Below are 16,042 nucleotides of genomic sequence, written 5' to 3'. Positions count from 1 at the left end.
GCTTCTAAGAGCCCGTGGCAAAGGCCCTTCTCTGGAGCTCTCTAGGGGAATGAGCGCTCTGCCGGGCTCTGAGGCATCTGGTAACGCTCACTGTAATGCAAGGCCTTCCTTCTATTTCACCTAAATCCTTTCTGCTGAAACGTAAGCCCAGGCTCTTTGCGGATGCCCTTCAAGAAGACAGAGTCCAGCTGTTTGGGCCTCTGAGGAGACACAGCTCATCATCTATTTAAGGCATCATTAACTAAGCCCCCTCCCCAGCTCTCCCCCTGCTCAAGGGAGCCACATGGCACTCAAGCTTCTCTTCCGGCTTCTAACTGACCCACGCCAGTCTTTGGCGGCTCATCATGGCCTGTGTGGCGGATCTGAACTCAGGGCAACTGGGTGAGAGCCCCAGTGCTGCCTCTGGCTGCCTGGGTGACCCTGGGCAAGGCCTTCCTCCTCCTTGGGCATCTGTAAACTGGGAGGCATGGCCGCGGTGATCCACCAGGACCCTTCCAGCCCTAAATCTCTGCTCCTGGAGCTGGGCACGGACCCTCAAAAAGAGCCAGGGGTGAGGGGAATGTCTCTAATTCTGACTTCTGTGGGAGGATCAGAGGGTCCCGCTCCGGGCCCTCCCAACATGTATTAGCCCAAGACACACTTATTCTTTTCCCTGATGCACCCAAGCTGCTGGGCCTGAACACAGGGCCGAGGGCACAGAACCCCCTACTCAGGACAGTGAGACTATATCCCCTGTGATGGGTAACACGAGCATGAAGAACCATTTGGAGTATAGAGAGCAGGGTTTCTCCCCAGACCACACATACACCCCCCCATGGGCGTGCGCGCACACACACACACACACACACACACATACATATACAGCCCCCTCCACACACGGAGCACACACACACCCTGCCATGCACACAAACACACAATACATTCATGTGTACCAGGCATACACACAATGCATAGCACACACATGCACACCTGCACATGTGCACGCTTCCCCATGTACACATACACAGCACACACACGCCTGCACACACATGCACACCAACAGCCAGAACAGCAATTATCATCATAAACTATCCCCACGTCTGCTAAAGGATACAGCTGGCTCCAACCACCAACCTGTAAAGGAAATGAACAAAAACAGACAATTTCAATGTAGCCCTCCATATTTCCAGCCAGCCAAAGCCCATCCATCATTCTCCTGCAGGTGGTGACTCTCGGGATGGAAAGGGAGAGGAGCGTGCAGGTCGGGCTTTGCTGTGGCCTCTCTGTCAGGGATGGTCCCCAGCCCCGGGGCTCCCCCTCCCTCAGGGCCTGGTCTGGCGGAACAACGCCTCATGGGCTGCTGCTTGGCTGGTGGCCAAGCTTCTGGTGAGAAGTCTATCCGTACACGGCCTGGCTGGGCCTCAGATGGAAGCCAGCCCCCCCCGGAAGGTCTCCTGGCCCAGCGGCCCACCTTTGAGAACCAACGTCCCCTCCACCATGGAGGGAAGCATCAGGAGAGGCCTTTGACTGATCCAGAGAAATCTGTCTGTGGAACCTGAAAACACGATGACGCCCCCGGGCATCTGAAGAGACCCCAGCCAGGCCTGGGCTGTGGCCTCACTGCAGGACCCAGGGCTCCTCGAGGGCAGGGAGCGGGCATCTCCCCACCAAGCACCCTGCGGGCCTTTAACCAAGGTTTGGGGATGGATAAGCAGCGTCCTGAGTAACATCGGCATTTGGTTCCCTCACATATTAAGGAAAACTCACTGAGGAGAAGTGAGAAAGACCAATCGGGCTGTAGTCATTCCCAGCTTCGCTGCCGGCGTTCTGGGGGAAGGCGGGATGGGCATGCATTTAACGTGAGTTGGACCACGGATGGTGGGCTGGAAGGGACCTCAGCGGTCTCAGGGGAAGGGGCTTCCCCAGGGCACACGGCAGGGACCACAGATATAGGGCTGGAAGGGACCTCAGCAGCAGTCCAGTCCAGCGTCCTCATTTTATGGCTAGGGGTCTGAGGCCCAGGGCCGTCAATGGACTTGCCCAAAGCTGTACCAGGTATGGAAGTGAAAGAGCCAGGACCCGAACCCAGGGCCTCACACTCCAAATCCAAGGCTCTTTCCACTGAGGCACAGTGGTGGGGGGGAGGAAAGAATTGCCCCTTGGAAGCCTTGCCCCTTTATTACGATTGTTATTAGGACCCACAAAATGTCTCCATTTCCCACATGGGCCACAGATGGAAGGAGAAAACAGCCCCAAGAAAGCCTCTGCTTGGGCTCAAATATTTTGTTATTTTGGAAGGCCTGAAGCAAAAACCAAGTGGGTTCAAAAGAGCCTGCTTTCTGGGAGGGAGGAAAGCCATTTTAATTCAAAGACATAAGTGCCAAGAAACTAAGACAACCAACATGGTAAAGCCAGGCCCGCTAAATAATTTTAAATATTTGTTTTAATCATCTAAATCCCCTGCTGTTCTTGAGCGGCAAACCTGAGCTGCCATTGGGCAAACATCGATGTCTCCATGGCAAGACACATTCAAAGACAGCGGCAGATGTGGGTGGGCCAGCACCGGGGCTCCCCGGCCCTTTGAACAGCAGGAGGTGATGTCAGAACGGATAAGGGGATGGCAGCGCTAATCCTCACAGCTACTAACAATGTAATTCCCTTTCAAAAAGGGCTCTATCCCTTGGAATCACTCTGGAGGCACCAGCGGGAATGACGGGTGATCAGCCCCTTCCCCAGAGTGCAGCCGGGGCAGAAATGTGGGGTGAAGGCCCCAGCCTCGCCTGCCGCTGTCCAGCAACTGGGCCACTGGCCGGGCTCTGGACGACAGGAAGGGGGACAAGGGATGCCCCAGGCCTGGGGAAGAGGGGCAGACAGCGTGCACAAAATAACTGCACAGCATCTCACCTCTTTAAAAACCACCACCCTTTGGTGAGATCAGTCTGGTCTCCCCTTGGAAACCAATTGCATTAAATGCACCATTATGTTTAGGAACTCATTACTGATAAACAACGTGTCGATCCAGTCAGCTTTTATTAAGCACCCACTATGTGCTGGCACCGCACAGAGGCAAAAGACAGAATAGCCCCTGCCCTCAGGGCGCTTACATTCTAAGGGGAGGGAAGGCAGGAGAAGCCCAAGCACTGCCAGGCCTTTGCCTGGGTTCCCAGTACACATTATAGGACAGGACCATAGCGCCCTCTCAGAACAAAGCTCCCTGCTAGCATTTTGTGATCAGCATATTGCAGGGGCTTAATAAATATTTTGGGGTCGGCCCTGGCAGATCGGTACACAGCAAGGCCAACGAGGGACCTACTAGGCGGGGGGAGGCTGGCCAGACTGCCCTGGAGAAATCGGGAAGGCCTGGGAGGGTGCCACGCCGCTCACTCCCATAAAAATCCCCATCAGAGGTCCCTCTCCGCCCCACGGTGCCAGAGGGACTCCTGGGGCTGCCCAGGGAACTGGAGGTATGCACCAAGAAGGCCGCAGAGGACGGATGTGAAAGCGGAGGCTGGCCGTGAGAGGCCCTGTCAGCAGAGGTAGCTGAGGACGGCGATGGGCCACAGAGAGGAAGGCTCCCTGGGGAGGAGAGAAGGAGTGGAGCCCAGCTACACGGGGCGGACGATGGAGCAACGCGCGAGTATTTCAGCCTCGTTTCCCTTCGGCATTCTCCGTCAAGGAGAACAGTTTGAACTGGACAGAACAAAAATGGTGACTAGATGACAGCAAAGGATTCGCTACAGCAGCTCCCTCTGTCTCGTGGACAAGATGGAAACACAATTCGATGCAGAACTGGGTGAGCAGCCACACCAAAGGTCCACGGCAGGACGCCTGCAGCGGAGGGCCCCAGGGAGCGGCAACATGTGTAATGCTGCCCCGAGCTAGGAGTGAGAGCTAATACAGCGGATCGCCAAGTCGGGATCCCAAAGGATCTCGACAGGCTAGGATCTGAGACGATGAAGTCTGTGAAGGGCAAATGTCTAAAGTCCTACTCCTGGGTTCAAAAAAATCAACTTTATGAGTACGAAATGGGGGTTGTATGTTGAGTTCATCTGAAAAAGATCTGGGGGCCTTAGTGGACTGCGGCGCCCAGTGAGTCAAGAGGGTGATATGATGGCGGTCCCCAAGCTGTTTCAAACAGCCATGGTGCTCGGGACGTGGGAGAGAATGGGTGTTCTGACCTCTGGGTCAGACCACACCCGCAGAGAGCACCGTGCTCAGCTCTGGGCACTGCATTTTAGGAGCCCGTCCACAGGGGGCAACCCCACCACGTGGGGACTGCTGCTGGGGAGTCCACCAGCTCCACCAGGAAGGAGTCACAGCCTTCATGGTGAACTCGTGCCTCCTGACCTCATCCCTCCCTCTGCCTCGGCCGCGTCCACCCGCTGCTCCTGGTTTCACCTTCTGGGCCCAAGCAGAGCAAGGCTAATCTCCCACCCAGACGCTGGCCTGGACTTCCTATACTGAACGGCAGCTGGGCCCTGGGCCCTTGGCCCCTCTCGCTGGCCTCCTTGGGTGCTCGCCAGCTGATGTCCTTCCTGAAAGGGGAGGCCCTGAACTGAACCTATGGACATGGTGGAAGATGTCACCACCCCCCCAGGCGCAGGGTCCCCCAAGGCAACGGGAAGGCACGCGGCTGGGTAAAGGAGGCTGCGGCATCTGGCGGGGAAGATCGGCGCACAAACACCTGCGTGAACAAGGGCATCGGGGATGTGTCAGGCCGAAAAAAAGGCAGGTGGTGGTGGTGGCCTAGGAGGTCGGCCTGGGTGAACACTTAGCGGATGGCCTTGCCCCGCCAGGCTGTGCATTTACAGAGGGAATCGTAGCTGCCCCTTCTTCTATCAGCACTTTGCTCGCAACAGCTCCAAGAGGTGGGCAGGCAGTACACGAACTCCGATAGCCCTTCTACAGATGAGGAAACTGAGGCACAGAGGTAAAGGGACTTGCCTATGCTCACAGCTTGTTCAAGGTCAGAGGCAGGATTCCAACCCCGAAGATGGCCTCCTGAAGATGGACCAGAGCTCCTTGTAAGGCACTGAACTGAACTACAGACCTCCTTTCATGCACTCCATCCAGGTCAGTGCCCAGGGTCTGGCGGTGTTTAGATGAGGCCCAGCTCTAAGGGAGACGTCACTCCAACATCCCAACAGATCTCTTCTGGATACGCAAAGCCTGACTCCAGAGGGTGCATCGGCAGGCCCTGCTACAACCGCCAAAAGAACGTGATCTGGAAAAGGCCTCAATCCTCCCCCCCGACCCCCGCCTCCAACTTGGCAGCAGCTAATTCTACTCCGCTGACCACACCAGGGGCCCGAGGTGTTCTGACTCCTTTGGGGCCACTCGCTCAGCCCATTCCTACTGCTAGACACAATGAAGAGATTCAAAGACCATCAACAATCAATTGATATGATGTGACCCAAAAGATGGAGGACCGGGCATCCTCTCTGACCCTCATGATCTCTCAAACCTCTACAAAATAAGAATGATGTATAAGAGGGGAAGGAATTTCAGCTGTCCCCACAGTCTATAATACCAAGAGCTCTATCGAGGTAAAAACCCGGTGAACTAACAATTGCAGAAAAGGCTCCTTGCTAGCCCCACTCCCTACCCCACCAGCCACCTCCAAGCTCTGTCAGGACTACACAAGCTGACCCATGGGTTGACCAAAGAACTCATCTCTAGGCCTCCCCCACCCCGTCCCCCACTGCTTGCTCTGTGTTGCCCCAGCCCTCAGCTACAGAACTGAGGACTGGTCCAGAGCAGGGGGAGTGGACACCAGAGTGTGAGGCACCCGCGGAGCTCCACTAAGCCTGGGGAAAAGGGGACAGGCATCCAGCTGCGGACAGCCGTGTCCCTCTAGAAGTCACCTGGAGCACAGACTGAGGCCAGTGAAATTTGCCTGTGTGGGAGGAAGCTGAGACAGCTCTGAGATCGAGCCCCCAGGAAACTGCCATCAAAGGGAAAGGAGTCAGAAAGTGAGTAATGGGGGAATATAAGGGACAGAGAATGAAATTGTCAAAGATCTCAGGGGGAAGAAAACTCAGTTAAAGACTTTGAGCATAAGCAGATAAACCAACAGGGAAAAAAACTTAATAACAGAAAGGGATGTACAGATCAGCTAAGTGAGTCCAGATATCTGTGAATAAATGACATGAGAAAAAGGAAAATGACTCAACACTTGAAGAGGCAGAGGACACTGGATTCCCAAGAGAGCACAGAATCACAGCAGAGGGTTCCCAAATGGTGTAAAAGGGAAATAATTGTGAAAACAGAATTTATGGCCTGATAATCAGAAATAATTCACAGGAGAGAAAAACTAGAAGCCACAGAGGCAAACTTCACCAAAGACCAAGAGAGAACAACTGCCAGGAATACAAACACGAAGAAAAAAAGAAAAATCTGGAAGCAGAGAAGCAAAAAACAACATTGTTAAAAGAAAACATGATCTCTGTTCAAGCAAACACAAGTGATCTCAAAACCAGGAGACAAATTCAGGATGATAGGTCTCTCTGAAGACCCGGGCACCACCGTGCAAAAAATAATACAAGCAAATTGCCCAGAATTTCTGAACAGGTAGAACAAAGGGCTCGTTGAAATAATCTGGAAATGATCTCCAGAAAACAACTCAATCAGTCAATCGATCCGCATTTATTAAGCACCATCATGTGCCTGCACTGTGCAGGACGGGAACAAACGTCTTCCCTGGAGCAGGAAAAGGAAAGCTTCTGGACCCGCTGGGCAGAGACAGAGCAGCCCCAGCACCTGCCCCCATGCGAATGGAGCTGGCCCAGCACAGCGCCACTCTCGTCATCGAGACGAAAGGGTGACAGGTGGGCTCCCCTGCCCGCAAGGCCAACCGTGAAGCTTACTCTTCGGGGTGGCCACAAACTAACTAACCCTTTCTCTGGGGAAGGAGGAGCAGGACGCCCTTCAGCCTGGCATCCACCTAATTTTACTGAACTGCTTAGCCATCCCCAGGTGGAAGGGGCTCTGCTGGGCACCAGGCAGGCACCCCCCTCCCTTGGCCTGGTTAGCACAGTGGCCCCAGGCAGCTGCCGGGGAGGGGTTACATTCTGAGCTCAGGGAAGAACAAGGCATGGGCAGCCCCAAAGACCGGTCTGGTGGCAAGCTCAGCACCGGACCCGAGCTGTCGGGCATCCCACCAGTGACAAGTTGCCATTCACCAGCAGGGCGTGCCTCATCCTAGGTGGGGAGAACCAGCTGGCTAACTCCTCACACCTCCTGCACCTGGAGCCACGTCAGGACGTTCAGAGCCAAGCATCACCGGGCATGCCCTGAGGGCGCCTGTACTGGCGCCTTTTCAGGAGCAGCCCTCCACTGACGATGAGGACCTCCTCTACAAAGGGCGATTCGTTTAGCGCACCCAGAAGACGGGAAGAGCGGATGTTTTTCCAGAGGGCTCTCGTCACGATGCAGATTACCCAAGGCTGGCCTGGCTTGCACAGTTTTGACCAGATAAATGTAATCTCGGTGTGGTCCAGGACAAAAGGAGGGTCACACAAGCTAATGTGTGCGCTGAGTGGAAAAATGATTTCATAAAACTGACAGCAAACAACAGCCTTAAACAAACAGCTGTGACTCTTCCCAAGACACATTTGACATTCTTTCCCCTCCTGCCTTAAGGAAGGACATAGAAAGAATAGCAAAAGAGAAAGATGATTACGGGATCTCTGTCATTATTGGATGACCCCCATCCCCGCCTGACCCCGGGGCTCATTCACCGGAGGAGCTTCCTTCCATTACAAACACTTTCTAACAGCCAAGGCAGAGGGAGAAAAACACATCTGCCCCTTCCTGAAGCCCACAGGGAGCCTGGGAACTTCTCATGGGGACAGAGTGCCGAGGGCGACAACAGCCCGGCCCTGCACGCCGGGATGGGACGGCTCACGTCTGCGACATCCTTCCTGCTCGTCTGTGCAGCAGGACGGGAAGAGGAGCGCGAGTGCGTGTGCCCGTGTGCTTCAGGAAAGAATGTGTGGGTACATAGACAGGCATGCGCATCAGCACACCAAGAAGGGGAGCGTTGTGCATACATGTTTACATATGTGTTTACACATGCACGTATCTGAGCACATGTGAACAGGAAGACCGTGTGCGTGTGTATGTGCATAAGGAAGAGGAGTGGGTATATATACTTGTATGCACAATGTGGGGCACACATGTGCACCATACACATGCATGTATCTGAGCACATGTGAACAGGAAGACATTGCACATGTGTGCATGGAGACATGGGAGCGCACACACCCATTGGGAGGAGGAGGGGGAGGGGAAGGCGAGAAGCCCAGCCGCCAGCTAAGGGCGAGAGCTGGCGCTCCCGATTGCTCACGCCCGGCGAGGGCTCCAGGTTTGCGTGCATCTTCTCATTCAGTCTCTGCAGCCGCCTGGTGAGGTAGGTGCTCTTAGCCCCATTTAACAGATGGGCAATCTGACGCGCATACGAGGGAAGTGACCTCCCCAGGGGCTCTGGCTCTATGTGTCTCATGCGGGATCTGGGCTCTTCTCTGGCTGACTCCAGACCCCCCGTGGAGGCGGCAGCTCAGGCCGCTGGGTTACTCTTCAGAAAGTTACATTAGGAGAATCTGCGTAATTCCCGAAATCCCAGGGAAGTACGTGTATTTGATTGGCGCTTATGTCAGGCGACATTGAAGGCCAGCTCTCTCCACACTGGCCCTCCTGCCACTATCGCTGGCCACGGGTTCCAATCCCAGCTCAGTTCCCTGGGGGGCCCTGGGTCAGGCCTGATCTGGGCCTCAACTTCCACACCTGAGCACTGACGGCCTGCCTCGATGATGCTAGGGGCCCCTTGGAGCGATCGCTGGCAAGCGCAGGTGGTCAGGAAGCCTCGTGGACAGGAGGCCCCTTCCTCTCTCTGAAGCATCAGATAATCTCAGGCCAAACTGTGGATTCCAGGGGCAGTGATGCGGGGCTGCCATCGAGGTGTGGGCACAGAAGCCAGCCCCGCATTTACACACAAACATGCCTGACTGGCGGCAGGGGGAGGCTTTTCCCTGGAGCTTCCTGCCCCTCCCCTGTCAGGGGCCCCCGGTGTCACTGAGGCCCGAGACCAGCCCAGGAGGAAGAAGCGACTGTCAGACCTCCCCACCTCTTCAGTTGCTCCCCTTAGCACAGTGCCAGGCACACAGTAAGTGCCTAATAAGTGCTGGTGGTCTTCCAGTTGAGTCCTCCCATCAACAGCTCAAACATTTACTTGGCACTCTCTGAATCAGTCACACAAAATGTGTTTTCGTTCCTTCTCTGCATTCATTCTGAGGTTTGTGAGCTAGACGGGCTGCTGGGCGGGTGTGACTCTGTGACTCCCGGTTTTCTCATCTGTAAAATGGGTTGTTTCACCTGGGTCACCGCTAAGGTCTCTTCTGGCCAGGCACATCTGGCACATCTGCTCATATTGCAGATGAGGAAAACGAGGCAGTCCAGGGATGGGAAAAGACTCACCCAGGGTCACGTGTCGGAAGAGGCAGAGTTAGGATTTGGATCACGAGTTGGTGACTTCCAATTCCAAGCTCCTTCCAGCACCCAGCCTCGCCTCCCGATGCCCACGCGGGATTGATGTTCCACAGGGCAAACCCTGGTCCGGAACAGACAAAATCTGAGGCAGGGAAAGCCTCGTGAGCCGGGCAGCAGGCCCCTGGGCACCTGGCGAGGGGGCAGGACACCAAAGGAGTGACCAGGACGACCAGCCCCCGTGCCCGCCGGCCTCGGCCAGCTCCGCTTCCTGCGGCTGCCTGCTGCTCCTCCGGCCCAGACGCCGCAGCGGAGACTTCACTGCCCAGCCCTGCGGTCCGGCGGTGCCCAGAACCCTCCGTCCGCCCCGCGTCCGGCTTCCTGGCTCCCTGGCTCCCGGGGTTGAGGCCTGAGCCTACCTCGTCACCCTCCTCGTCACTCCTTCCCGCCTTCCTCCTCTTTGGTTCAACAAAGCTCCCACCAGGCATCTTTCAACCTCTGTATCATCATCGAGAAGGCACGGCGAGCTAAGGGAGTGCGAGGCGGCCTACGGTTTACAGATGGCACAGCGGAGCTCGCCTGGGTGCCCACAAGGTCCCCTTCTTCAGAGAAGGATCCCTTGGTCTCGGGAGTCCCTTGGGGCCACACGGCAAAGGCGACATCTCAGTCGGAGCTGGGACTGGCCCCTGACACAGAATATCAGTTGTACATCTTTCTCTGACAGCTTCATGCGCCTGAGTGACAGCTTCATCTGCCTCACCCTTGTTACAGCTCTGGCCCCATTGTCAGTTCAGCACATGGGCCGGGAGACCCACAACAGAAAGCAGATCACTGGCCTGTCCTGGACGGCCACGATCAAGGGTGTGAACCTTTACGGAACGTGGCTACTAGAATGGCAGCCATGAGCGGGACCCAGAGTGGACCCAAAGGTCACGGGTTATGATCTGAGCTCAGCTTCCTCTGGGCCTCCATCCCCTCCTCTGTGAAATGGGGGGATCGGACTACATGACCTCTAAGGTCTCTTTCAGCTTGTGGTCCTAGGGCCACACGTTCACAGGCAAATTCAGATTTCATTCATTCATCCAGCAGCGATTGAGCACCTGCTGCATACATAGCACTACTACGGATAATCATGGACAATTACGGGGGATACATAATGATCTAACCTCTGCCCTCACAATCCAGTGCAGGGGAGACAGCTGAGTCTACGTTCAGACACGTACTAAGCCCCTACTGTGTACCTGTGCTGCCCCAGGGGCTGAGGCAGACCGTGGCTGACCTCAAAGAGATTACAATCCCATTACTGGAGCAATGGGAGATAATAACCAAGTTTGTCTACAGAGCTGGGAATGAACCTCTGGGGGAGGCTGGGCAGGGAAGGCCTCATGGGTAAATCCCGGGCCAGGAGGAGGTGGGCAAGCACTCCAGGGCAGGCCGACGCATACAGCCACAGAGTGGTGTGAGCAAAGTGGGCACGGAAGGGTGGTTATGGGACAGGCCTGGCTCTGGGGGAGGGTCAGACCAAGAACCAGGCAGGGAGGCAGAGTCCTGAACCCTGAGCGCCAGGCCGGCTTCCTTAGGTAAGCGGGCATGGGAGTGACACGCGTGAGGAAATGCTGCTCAAGTGAAATCCTTCTGCTCGCTGAGTACTGGGTGGCTTGAAGAGGTGACAGCCTGGGAGCCTCGAAAGGGGTAACTGTAATGACCCGGGTGCGATGTGACGCAGAACGAGGGGGGCCGGGAGAAATGGGAGCCAGATGAGGACGGCATCGGGGGAAGGGAAAGCGAAGGGTTCCTCCTGCATGCCGGGAGATGGCGCTGCCCCTGGCAGGGATGGGCACAGAAGGGTGGTTATGGGACCGGCCTGGCTCTGGGGGAGGGTCAGACCAAGAACCAGGCAGGGAGGCAGAGTCCTGAACCCTGAGCGCCAGGCCGGCTTCCTTAGGTAAGCGGGCATGGGAGTGACACGCGTGAGGAAATGCTGCTCAAGTGAAATCCTCCTGCTCGCTGAGTACCGGGTGGCTTGAAGAGGCGACAGCCTGGGAGCCTCGAAAGGGGTAACTGTAATGACCCGGGTGCGATGTGACGCAGAACGAGGGGGGCCGGGAGAAATGGGAGCCAGATGAGGATTGCATCGGAGGAAGGGAAAGCGGAGGGTTCCTCCTGCATGCCGGGAGATGGTGCTGCCCCTGGCAGGGATGGGCACAGAACGAGGTGGCCGGGGGGGTGGGGGGGGCCACAGAAGCAACAGAAATGGGTTCCAAAGACCAGAGGGGCTCCACACTCTTCCTCCTCCTGTCCCTGACCCAAGCGGCTTCCAACGCGGCTCTAGGCAGCACTGAAGGGAGACAGACGACCTGGGGAAATCCAGCTCTTCATGTATCCCCAGTGCCAAACGCAGACCTGAGCGGGGAGCTGAGCAAATGATGGTTAATGTGCGCTGGAAAAGACGGAAGAACAACGCGATATACTGAGTGTCTTAAGATCCTAATAATACGGGTCTAGCTCTACAGGAGAAAACATTCAGGAGCTCCAAGCAGAAAGAACCAGGTTCGATCCTTAGGTTGGGTCTGAGTGGTCTGAAGAAGAGAAATCTGGGGGTGGGGAGGGGAGAACAGGGTATGGGAGGTGCCTTAAGGCCGTCTCAGGGAAGAAAGACTAGCCTTGCTCTGCCTGGCTCCACGTGGCCAGGAGACTCGGTCAGGAGAATCTATCAGAGTCCTGCTCCAGGGCATGAATGGGCTGCCTGGAGAGGGGGTGAGCTCTCTGTCCCTGAAGGCTGCCAGGAAGAGGCTCGACGCTCCCTTGCTGGGGATGGCTGGGGACCGGGTGGGCTCAATGCCTCTGAGGTTCCTTCCGGCCCCTCTGAAAGCCCAGCCTCGCCCTGCATCCTCCTGGAGGCCTTTGACCTCTACTCCAGACCCAGCAGAGCACTTTGCTTGGAATCCTTATGCACGTGTCACGTAGTATGGAGTATTTCTTCCCACTGATAGAACGGAAGCTCACTGAGGGCAAAGAGCCTTTTCTCTGTCCTTTATCGCCAGCCCTGGGCAAACAGGAGGCACTTAAGGAGAGCTTGTGGGTTAATTTCTCAAGGTCACAGACTCTCAGGGTTGGAAGAGACCCCAGAGGCCAACGGCGCCTGCCTAGGAACGGGTGGTGTGGCCTGTCCCCTTGGTGGATTCTGAAGCAGCCAAAAGGCAGAGACGGCCGTCATCTGGGTGTGCTGGCCTCGATTCCCCTGAAATCTCTCTCTCTCTCTCTCTTGAGGAGGAGGAGGTGGAAGGCGCAGACCTGACCCCTTCCCTGACCCCTGGCAGTGACCCCCCGTGGGGGCCTCCCTCTGGTGTGACTCCTGGGGCTACAGCGAGGGCGTCCTCAGGAGCGGCAGGCAGTCCCAAGAGCCGCCGTGCATGCCGCATCAAAGAGCCAGCCCAGGCGCCTCAAGGCCTGTGGTCTGCGGAGAGTGGCCTGTGGGTGACCAGAAAGCTGGCCTTGCGGACACTGACCCCCACAGCCGGGCGCTGCTAAGGGGCCACTTCTCCCTCCTGAGTCCTCCTGGCTCCCGGTGGGGGGGGCCGTGCATGGGGGCGGCCCCTGGGCTTTGCCAACAGGCCACAGCCTGGTCAGCATTTACAGCAGGCAGGACAACACCCAGCCCTGGCCCTGAGCTCCTATTACGTCAACTCCCCCAACATCCTCTGGGAGGGAAATGACAGGCGCTTCCTGCCCCAGCTGGGAAAGCCAATATATCTATCAACTATTGGCAAATAGGAAGAGGCCAGCAGAGCATTTTCCAAAGACACGTTCGTGGCGATAATATGGTGAGAGGGAGGGCCCCATTTCTATCCACAGGCACACAGACTCATGGACAGAAATAGAAGGGCTCAGAGAGCCCCTGCTCCAACTCCTTCACTGCAGAGACGAGGAGACTGAGGCCCGGCGCGTCTGGTGACTTGTCCAAGGTCACCAAGCTCATGTGTTCACAGGCTCCCCGATCAGAGGCCAACCAGCAGGGAAACCGAGGCCCACCAAGTCCTCCAGCCCACACCAGCACTTCCTTTGCCCTTCTTATTCACTAGGAATAATGCGGAAAGCCTCTTTCTTGAAGGAGGAAGTCAGAGGAATGTGCCCCAGATCACAACAGAGACGTGCATCTGGGCCCGATGCTCGAGGCGGGGCCCTTCACATTGATCAGAAATGGGCAAGGGCTCTGTGGGGAATTCGGCCTGCAGGCGAGATGGCCACCCATCCAGCTGGCCCGGGGTGGGCCAGGAGCAGCCCGCAGCCCCCAGCAGGCCCAGCTCCCTTCATGCTCAGCTCCAGCCCAGGCTGATAAAATACAGAAATGCTACTGTAACCCCTCCAGGCTTATTTTGACTAAAGCTTAGGAATGTAACATGTAAACACTGACTCCCATATTACACTGTGTTACAACTTGCATTAACAGCGCTGGACAAAGCATCATTTTCCCAGAGCCCTCGGACTGGGGAGATCTCTCCGGCGGCTTTGAATTAAAAAGCGAGAGTCCATTTCCTCACATAAATCATGGTCAGGACCAAACAGGCGACTGACTGCATTGCAGACCCCTGGGAACAATAACACAGAGGGTTGCTCAGCGACAAAGCTCGGGGGCGCAATCGATGGGATGGTTTTTTCTCGGAATAAATATACACGGCGTTTTCTTTCTTTACACAAAATGTTTGTGGTCAGATGTGTCCTGGTCAGATGAGGCAGGGAGGATTCCAGCCTTGGTGGGCGGTCTGCCATGACCCGGAGGGCCCAGGAGGCCATGCCAGGGGCCCTGGGCCTCTGCTCCTGCTGGCCCTGCAGTGCCCACCCCCTTCTCCTCCTCATTCTGATTTCAAAGAAAAAGCTCCATCCCTTCCCAACTGGTCGCCGCCCGCTCCGTGCCAACCTGGATGACTACGGGGAGAGCCCAGGCGGCTGCTGGAGGCCTCTGCCAAGCAGCAGGCTCCATCCTTGGCCCTTGGATTCCCGGCACCTCACACACAGGCCCCGGGGCGCTTTGCCTTTGTCAGCCCAGCCCTGGGCAGCCTGGGGCTTCAGGTCGTCAGATAACTGAAGGAAATGTTCAAGGCTGGCCTGAGGCTAATGAACACCAGGTAGGAACTCCAGTTAATAAATGCCCGCTGGCTGATAGAATGCTTCTGCAAAGCACTTTTCAAATATCTCATTTAGTCCTCAAAGTAAGCATGGGAGGTTTGTGCTAGTATGACCTCCATTTTACAGAAGAGGAAAAGGAAGGCAACAGTAGTTAAGTGACTTTGCCAGGGTCACACAGCTAGTAAGTGGCCAAGGCAGGACCTGAATCCGGCTTTTCCTGACTCCAACCCCACTCTTTCCACGTGGCGCCCCCTATCGGCCTGTGCAGTCAGACCTGTGAACTGGAGTTGGGACACCCTCTAGGAGCAGAGACAGGTGGTCCTGCGGCCTCCAGCAAAGAAAGCACTCCCTTCCCTGCTCCAAAGAACTCTGATGATTAGGTTACGCACATATCCAGCAGAGCCTACCTTTCTGCAGCCCTGCCTACCTCCGGCCTCAGGACCAGCAAGAGGCTGAGTCCCTGCCTGGCCCCTCTGCCCCTGACCAGGGCCCTGCTACCCATTGCCAGGCCCCAAAGCTCTTGGCCAGCCCCTGTTGCCCTTTCCCAGGCCCATATCCTGAGGCTGGCCCCAGGCCCTGCTGCTGCCCCTCGCCAGGCCCCAAAGCTCTAGGCTAGCCCCTGCTGCCCCCCTCCTCACTGCCTCCCCTGGAAAAGTCTTTCCCCTTTTATTATATTCAGAAGGAAGCAGAAGACTGGGCATTGCCAAGGCTGCCAAAAGCTTCAGCCACTAAGACTTAGGCAGTTTATTTAGTCCATCTAGGCCGGGGGTTTCAACCTGGGCTCTGTGAATATGTTTTAAAAAATAATTTGATAGCTATATTACAATAAAACTGGTTTCCTTGGCAATCCTCTATATTTTATTTCCTGCCCTGGGGAGGACTGTCCCCCGAAGGGGTCCGGGGCCACCCTGGTTCAGAACCTCCCCTCTCCCCCAGGAAGGGTTTCGATGAGCAAAAGCGGCACAAAGCAGGACATGGGAAGAAGCAGGGAGTGCGTGCCCAGAAGGGCCTGGCTCCGGGCAGGCCACGGCCCATTCCCCACCATGGACCCTCTCTTGGGCCTCCCTCTCCTCGGCCCAGCAGGGGGTGGGCAGGCGGGGGCGGGGCTGGGGGAGTAGGGGATAGCGGCAACTTGACTCTTCACTAGGCCGGACGCCAGGCCCTCGACTCCAGGCAAGCGCCCCCTCCCCAACGGGCACCGTAGCAGGTCTGGGGGACTTTCGACACATTCTCCACCTCACTGGACACATTTCCATCGACAATGAGCATTTGCTGCCCTCTGGTGGATTTCTTGTGAAACACCAGGCCAGGGGCCACTGCTCCCCAAATTATCCTGGGCTTTAAAAGGAAACTCAGCATTTAATGCACGCTGGGGCAAGGGAAACAGAGACAGACACAGGCAGGGAGAGACAGGCAGAGAGGGAGAGACAGAGAGAAACACAGAGACAAAGAG

The 16,042-nt window shown here is 56.3% G+C and overlaps 1 protein-coding gene across 6 annotated transcripts in view; it reads right to left on the bottom strand.

The window, feature by feature from the left end:
• The window catches only part of TXNRD2 (thioredoxin reductase 2), a 95,684-nt gene that overhangs the window by 60,727 nt on the left and 18,915 nt on the right, over positions 1 to 16,042 (bottom strand). For all 6 annotated transcript variants that reach the window (XM_027859393.1, XM_027859391.1, XM_027859392.1 and 3 more), the window contains exon 9: positions 1,094 to 1,113. In XM_027859393.1, coding sequence (XP_027715194.1) covers positions 1,094 to 1,113 — 20 coding nt within the window. The remainder of the gene's footprint in view (positions 1 to 1,093; positions 1,114 to 16,042) is intronic.

The sequence above is a fragment of the Vombatus ursinus genome, unplaced genomic scaffold, assembly GCF_900497805.2.
Source record: "Vombatus ursinus unplaced genomic scaffold, bare-nosed wombat genome assembly UNPS02014167.1, whole genome shotgun sequence".
NCBI classification, from domain to species: domain Eukaryota; kingdom Metazoa; phylum Chordata; class Mammalia; order Diprotodontia; family Vombatidae; genus Vombatus; species Vombatus ursinus.
Note: the sequence above shows the minus strand (reverse complement) of the source record. Positions and strands in the feature narration are given on the sequence as shown.